The 7,612-nt window shown below is 45.9% G+C and overlaps 2 protein-coding genes across 8 annotated transcripts in view; one reads left to right on the top strand and one right to left on the bottom strand.

The window, feature by feature from the left end:
- CABP5 (calcium binding protein 5) overlaps window positions 1–7,612 on the top strand; it is a 16,002-nt gene that overhangs the window by 7,289 nt on the left and 1,101 nt on the right. For 2 of the 7 annotated variants that reach the window (XM_019658127.1, XM_019658125.1), the window contains exon 6: window positions 1,563–2,689. In XM_019658127.1, coding sequence (XP_019513672.1) covers window positions 1,563–1,588 — 26 coding nt within the window. In that variant the 3' untranslated portion in view covers window positions 1,589–2,689. Of the gene's footprint in view, window positions 1–1,562; window positions 2,690–4,773; window positions 5,209–5,689; window positions 5,864–7,612 lie in introns of those variants that run through there. The other 5 variants (XR_002125700.1, XR_002125699.1, XR_002125698.1 and 2 more) reach the window with 5 other exon arrangements.
- Window positions 6,216–7,612, bottom strand: part of ELSPBP1 (epididymal sperm binding protein 1) — a 22,755-nt gene continuing 21,358 nt past the window's right edge. Inside the window, exon 5 of the mRNA XM_019658150.1 lies at window positions 6,216–7,435. Coding sequence (XP_019513695.1) covers window positions 7,278–7,435 — 158 coding nt within the window. The 3' untranslated portion in view covers window positions 6,216–7,277. The remainder of the gene's footprint in view (window positions 7,436–7,612) is intronic.

Below are 7,612 nucleotides of genomic sequence, written 5' to 3'. Positions count from 1 at the left end.
GGGGGTAATTATGACACTTTTCTCTCATGGTTTTGGAGAAAATGAAAAAGAATCATGCAGGAAGCTCCCCTCCCTGTCATCGCTCATGTCACCGTTCCTGTCTAGAACACCCTTTCCTCTTTCCACTGGCTCTTAGTTATGCTCCTGGAAGGTGTCCCCCACCTCTCTTAGAGGCCCGGAGCTCCTCTTCTGCGATCCCGTAACACCCATGCATGCTTCTGCAGTAATCCTGACTCATCACATCACGATAGCTTACATTAGTTTATAGCCTGTTTCCTTCTGAGGCCACAGACTAAATCTTTCATTACTCTATCCCCAGTTCCTAGCACAGAGCTCAACACATGCAGCCTGAGTAACTGGATAAATGAAAAGATTGGAGTCCTGTGCGGATGGGAGGAGAGATCATTTTTGTGGGAGGCATAAATAGGACATGTCAAGTTCGAATTGTGACACTCTCTGGTTCAAAAATCTCAGCATCCAGCTGCTGTCTAAAGACCAAAAATCCAAAATTCTTAGTTTGATGTTCAAGTGCATCCATAATCCAACAAACCCCCATCCCAGTGGTCGAATCTTCTACGACCACTCTCTGAATTTTTAGATTCTGGTGCACACTTGGTACCTGCTCTGTGTTCTCCAACTTCTGCTCCTTTCTCTCTGGCGTTCCTTCCAGTTACCACACCCTTCCCATGTCATCAGTGCCTTTCCAAATCTTATCCGTCCGTCAGGAATTCACACCAATGCAACCTCTGCTAAGAAACTTCCCTTCATCCTTAGCTGGTGTATTAGTCCCAGCTGTGAAATCTTACAGATTTTTCTACTCTTCTCCAAAGGAAGTTGTCACTGTAGACCTTGCTGTGTTGAGTTGTGTTTGCGTCCTAGGCTGTGAAATTCTGGGAGGGTGGGGGGTGTGGGGGGGTGCTGGTAGTGAGGGATCTCCTCTAAGCCATCTCTGCTCTATAATTTCCAATCCTTAGTCGTTATTTGTTACAGGGCGGCAACCTAGCAAATGTTTGCTGGCTGCCTGCTGGATCTAGTGCACAGTGGACCTCAATGGGGATATGGAAGAGGTGGGAGAGGCCTTTGAGGGGACAGAGCCCCAGGCCCACCACAGGCAAGGGAAGGACAGAGACCAACCTCAAGACCTGGGTGGGGTCAGCAAGTTCACCTGGGGTTGAGTCCCAGCAAAGTTAGGTACAACCTGTGTTCATTCCAGGGTTCGCTATTCACCACCCCCATGACCTCAGGCATGTGGTCAACCTCACGGGGCCTCAGTTTGCTTATCTGTAAAATGGTACTTACCCTACCAGGAAGGGTTGAGAAGATGAAATAAAATACTGGTAATGTATTTAACACTTACTGTGTCTTGTAGACGTTACATTGTTTAATCATCTTAAAAACCGTTTAAGGTAAAACTCCATTTTGTAGATAAAGAAATCGAGGCATAGAGGGGTCGATTAATTTCCCAAAGACCATGAGTGGTTTCCAACACATAGAAAGGGCTCAAAAAAGGAATGTCGGCTCCTCTTATGAATAGAGGCCTCACCAGGGACTTTTCTTTGCAGAGTTTGTGAAGATGATGTCTCGCTGAGAAGGTTCTGGAAACCCCAGCCACTCCCTACCTGGTCAACCTGGATCAAGCACTTGTGGGGGACCAAATCCCCTTAAAGGAGAGGAGGGGGAGGGTGTGGTGACTAGATTGAGAAAGTGATAGCTTTGCCCGGATGGGGTCGGGTGGGGTCAGATCTCTAGAACTAGATTAAGAAGGAAGAGTCCCCTTAAGGAAATGTAAACCGGACTAAGTCCAACTTGCCAGCTCCAAAAATTCCAAAGATTAATGACATCTTCTGACTTCACATAATCCTAAACCCCAATGACCTACCAGTCTCCTCCCCAGCTTCCTCTTGGGTTAAAATAATCTTTTCTCCTGTTAGACTCAAAAAATTTGCCACTACTCTACCCTTCCCTCTTCCCCCTTAATCTGCTTCAGAAACCTGTTCCTTTCTCTCGGTAAGAGGGAGGCATGCCCATCATGGGGCTAGACACAGGGTTCGTGATAAGACTGGACTTGGAAATGGTTCGTTAAAGAGTCATCAAAGTGAGCCTACCCCCCTTTTCTTGATTTCCTGGAAGCACAGTCTGTTTTTTCCCCCTCTGGCAGCCTACTTCCTTCTCCTTGTGTAAGATACTCAGGCCACTGCATTAAATCATAAATCTGGATTATCAAGGTTTAAGACAAGTTGATCCCCCAGGGAATTAATTAATCCCCCACAAAATGTCATCAGAGAGAGAGAGAGAGAGAGAGAGAGAGAGAGAGAGAGAGAGAGAGAGAGAGAGAGAAGAGAGTCCAAATCCTCGCCTCAGCCAGGTTGCCGAGAAGCCATTCCTGGACCTTTCATTCCTTCCTTCCCTGTTTTTCCTTCTTTCCCTCCTTCCACCCTTTATTTATTCAACATCAATGTGTGATGTGCTTACTGTGTGCCAGGCTGTCTTCCAAGCCTGGGGCTGTATTGGTGAATAAAATAAACCACAACCCCAGACCCCAGGCGCTTATGTTACAATGGGAGGAGACAGTCCCAGGACAAAACACATGAGTAAATGTCATCATGTTTAGAATGTTGGAAGATGGTAAGAGATGTGGAAAAAAACAGAGCAGAAAGGGGCTTGAGGGATTCTGGGAGAGGAGAGGAGTCATCATTTCTACAGGACATCAAGGTGTTTATTGAGCACCAAGAGCACGTCTGGAGCGGGGAGTGCAAAGGCCCTGAGGCAGGAATGTACCTGGAGTGTTTGAGGAATAGCAAGGAGACCAGGGTGGCTGGAGAGGGGTAGGCAATGAGGGGTCAGAGTGGATCAGGGATTAAATCATGCAAGTACCATATTTCCCCATGTATAAGATGCACCTTAATTTTGGGGCCCAAAATTTGAAAAAAAAATGAATTACATAAAGTTATTGAACTCAAGTTTTATTCATCATAAAATTCTGTCAAAACTCCCAGCCATTAGCTTGTCCTCATCTGTGTCTGATGATGAATCACTGTCTTCATATATTGCCTCTCATGGCCTTCTGCCGTGGCGCTTTCAGTAGGGTTTCTTCTTCCTGTAGCCAGTCTTGGATTGTTTTCTCAGTTGGAGGAGGACCAAACTTATACTCAGCAGCATGGTTTCCATTCACTTTTGCAAACTGGATCACTTTTAACTTGAATTCAGCACTGTACGAAAATCTTTTCTGAGCCATTTCTGGGCAAAACGTAACGTACCATAATATACCAGTGACAAGTGCGAAACAATGAGCGCAAAGACAACAAGCGCGAAAAAGTGGGAAATGCAAGTAAAAAAATCTACAACCACTGTATAATACGCACCCATTTTTTTTAGACCCCAAATTTTTCGAAAAAGGGTGCATCTTATACACGGGGAAATACGGTAAGTTCTCAGAAGCCATTTTAAGGATCTTGGAGGGTTTTGAATGGAGAAGTGACATAATCCAGTTCACCCTTGAAAAGATGACTTCAGCCTCCTGTCTCTGCTCCATTCCATTCCATCCATACACTCACCCACCCACCTGTTCACTCATTCTCTGACCTAGTCAATATCATGTTTGCTGAGTCCCTACTATGTGCCTGGCATTGTTCCAGGTGAGGGACATACAGCGATGATAAGGTACTTGGCCTCAAGGAGCTTAGTCTAGAGTCACAATTCAATAGGATCTTCTATAATGCCGGAAATGTCCTATTGATAGATCTGCACTGGGCATTATGGCAGTCACTGGCCACATGTGACTATTGAGTAGTCAATGTGGTGAGTGAGGCTGAGAAAATGAATATTATTTTATTTTTATTGCATTACGTTAATCACATTTCATTCATCAATTATTGAGCTTATGAGTTACTTCAGTTAAATTTAAGTAGCCCAGGGTGGCCGGTTGCTCAGTTGGTTAGAGCGCAGTGCTCATAACACCAAGGTTGCCGGTTCGATCCCCACGCCCTCCACCACTAGATTGAAACAACGACTTGACTTGGAGCTGATGGGTCCTGGAAAAACACACTGTTCCCCAATAAAATTTTTTAAAAAATTTTAGCCCAGTGTGGATAGTGTCTAGTGTGCTGGACACCGCATATCCATGCTATAAGCCTGGGATTGTTCTAGGTCCTGCAGACAGCCCAGTGATTACGTCTTTGCTTTCTTGGATTTTATAGTCCAAGATGAGGGGAGAAGAAAAAAAGAATTACTTAAGAGAGGCTTAGATCAAGATGAATACTTTGAGGAAGATAAAGGGGTGTGGTGAGATACCAAGAGAATTGGGGGTAAAGCAAGGGTAGTTGAATTAGCTGAAAGGGCATTTCGTAAAGACAGTCTGTCTCAGGTTGCGTTCTCAGGGCTCCTCTTCTGTCTGAGAGTGGAGATCAGCAGGTAAGAGGTTTATCAAGGAGTGTCCTTGGGGTCAACACCTGGGGAAGGAACTGGGATTGGGCCGAGGGAGCAGTTAAACTGTGTGGGGTGTAAGTTCAACAACGTCAGCCAAACCCACAGGAGCCCTTGCCATAGCTCTTCAGAGTTGTCTCGTGGTCGAAACGGCCGGGTCTTTAAACCTGCCCTCAGTCAGCCTTTGCCTGTGGACGTCCCTGGGAAGGGCATGATCTTGGGGGAAGGAGGCCACTCTACAGCCGAGGACATCTCTGATTTGGGGCTGACGGAGGAAGGCTGCCGACAGACAGCATTCAGCAGAGCTGGGTAAGCCCGTTATTTGAGTGGCACATCTCCAACCCATCACAGGACATTTCAACAGAAACTGAATGCAGTGAGAAGAACTACAGAAGGACCAGGGAGAGGAGAACTGCAGCACGAACAAGGCACAGGGCCTGGAGTGAGCGTGGTGGGTTCAAAGAACAGAACAGTGGCTTGAGTGTAATGATGAGCGGCGGAGAGGTAAAAAATGAGATGAGGGAAGCTCTAAACGAGGGAAGATGTGGGATCTGGGAATGTGAAAACTATGCTTATTACGGCATTTTTGTATGTGACAGAGTGAGGATTGATCCTCTGGCTGTTGTGGAGCTAATGTGGAAAAGATCTACCATTAAATCTTAGGGCTTCTTGCACATCTATGAAACATCATTTTAACCTGACAATCAGACTGGCACTGAATGAGGCTAAATGGCTAAAGTCTATTCCTGATGTTTGGGTGTAGTGAGGGATAGTGACATCAGTTGCTCAGAGTGTTTTATGAAGTGGGGGTGGGGGGGGAGGGAGGGAGGAGGAAAAGGAGGGAGAGGAGGAGGAGGACAGCATGAAGTTGTATCTGGGCTCACAGGAAACAGATTCTGTAATCAATTAGTGATGTCTGCCATGGCCATGGGGAAGGAATTATTAAGACAGTCTTGCAGTGAATTTTCTACCCTGTGTTTACTTACTAATTTATTTATTAATTATTTAATACGTACCTACAAATGCCCCCCCCACCCCGCCCAAATCTGTGATTCCCAGAAAGAGATAGCTGGCTGAAATTACTTCCAAGGGTCCCTGGGCTGACAATTTGATCTCCCCACCATGAGACTCACCAACCCAGTTTCCTTCACCCATTCAGGTCCCTCACCATATCTCTCATTCTAAGAAGCAGGAAAGGCAGGCCCAGAGTCAATATGGGGCTCCTTTATTGGTGGTTATGCCACATTTTCCCTCTGTTCTTCACAAGTGACCAAGTGATCAAGCAAGATGGCGAACAAGGCATTTCCAAAAGTGATTAGCAAAGCTTGAAAGACGTGATGAAAAAGACGAAGCTGGTTCCTAACTCAACATGTCAGTCTTTTTCTGAAGAGGTTTCTTCTCCCCTTGAAAATAAGATCAAAAGCCAGCGTTCAGGTAATAGGTATGCATGGACTCAAAATGTAATGTAAATTAAAAAATGACTTGGTATTGATTTTCAAGACTCAGTCAGAAGCAGCTGAACCAGGAGCAGTTAGATACCCTGCGCCCCTTGCCTGGTTCACGGGAACAAGTCAGTCAATGAACAATGAGTACCTCCACCTCACCTCTATTGTCATAGGTTTGGTGGGAGAGGGACGAGCAAGAAGACAGTTCTGAGGGCCGGCCGAGTGGCTCAGTTGGTTAAGAGCTCGCTCAAGAGTTTGAGCTCTGAGCAATAGCGATTCGAGTCTGGCACAAGTCTCAATAAATGTGCATGAATTACTACACAGATGGATGGATCGACAGAAAAAAAAAAAAAAAAAAAAAAGAAGACAGTTCTGCTCTGATGGATAGAAGTTGGAGGATGGGCGCTAAAGATGTTCTTAATCCTAGACACAGACTGAGGAACCACTGTGGGTGTTTTTGAATATCCATCCTGTTAAGATGGTACCCAGAGTCCCAAACCCACTCATTTGCCTCTTTTCTGTTCTGGGAAGGTAATTTTCACTGCCAAGCCCAAATTGAGAGCAAGTCACTAATTTTGGTGTCACCCATAAGTCATGTGCATCGTAAGGGGAAACATTGCTAGTGTTTTCCACCCTAGAAGGAAGGGGCAGTGCAGTTTTGTCCACACACCTAATGAAAGGGCTTCTCTTTACATTTAAATTCCAGAATTATGGGGTGATTAGGTCAGTTGATCCATGCAGGAGGTCTAGAGAGAGTTTCTATGGGCTTTAGCCAGGAGGAAAAGACTAGAAAAAAGTGGAAGCATGCACTTGGTCCTGCAGAGATAGTTGACTTCGGCGCTGAGGTGGGGAGGGGCCTTTTCCTTAGTTAACTCTTTGATGATGGGGGTAATGGATCAACAACATGGTGCCATGACTTCTGGGGACCAGAGAAGTCTCAGTTTTCCCCTTCAGGGAAGTCTTTTCATCTCAGACTCCATTTTGAGAAATTCCAGTTTCCTAATCTTTGACCCCCAAAGCCTCCCAGACCTAAAACTTGGGATGATTGATACCTTTTGGAGTCTGAAAATGTTCACCCACATCCTCCCCCTGCTCTCCTGCTTGACAGATATGACCCAATTTCTTTCAGCCTTCTCATTTGGGAAGTTGTCCCAGCACCTCTCCCCATCCCTCCCCCCCACACACACACATTACATTCCACCTTATCTCTGGGAAATGGAGATCATTTTGCTGGGAACCTCAGCAAATGAGATATGCTGGAAGGATCATTCCTACCTTCACATCAGCAACACCCCCAGGTGTGCTCCCTGATCTCATCTTCACATCAGCAATGCACCCAGATTTGGCCCCTGCTCTCCTCACCTTTGCCTCAGCAATGCACCCAGGTGTGATACCTGTCTTACCTTTGCATCAACAATACACCCAGGTACGGTCCTGGTCATAGTTGTAAGAGGTTGCGCACCATAAAAGGTTCTTCTTTGATCCTTTGTCAGTGCAGTTAAAATAATTCTTGTTTTTATAGTTGAATGGGAAGTGGCAGGGAAAGCCAGGAACTGAGGAGGAAAGTCCTTGGGAGAAGAAAGAGATAAGACAGTGGTTACTGCCATGCCTTACACTGCCATGAAGTTTCACATTGCGTGTATGGCTGTGCCATCTGAGCCCTGTCCAGGGGCTCCCAGCGGAGGCATGAGATGCTGACCAAAACCTAAATGTCAGAGGAATGTTCTTCCTTCAGAAGCTATTTG

Source organism: Hipposideros armiger, unplaced genomic scaffold (assembly GCF_001890085.2).
Source record: "Hipposideros armiger isolate ML-2016 unplaced genomic scaffold, ASM189008v1 scaffold_283, whole genome shotgun sequence".
NCBI lineage: Eukaryota > Metazoa > Chordata > Mammalia > Chiroptera > Hipposideridae > Hipposideros > Hipposideros armiger.
Note: the sequence above shows the minus strand (reverse complement) of the source record. Positions and strands in the feature narration are given on the sequence as shown.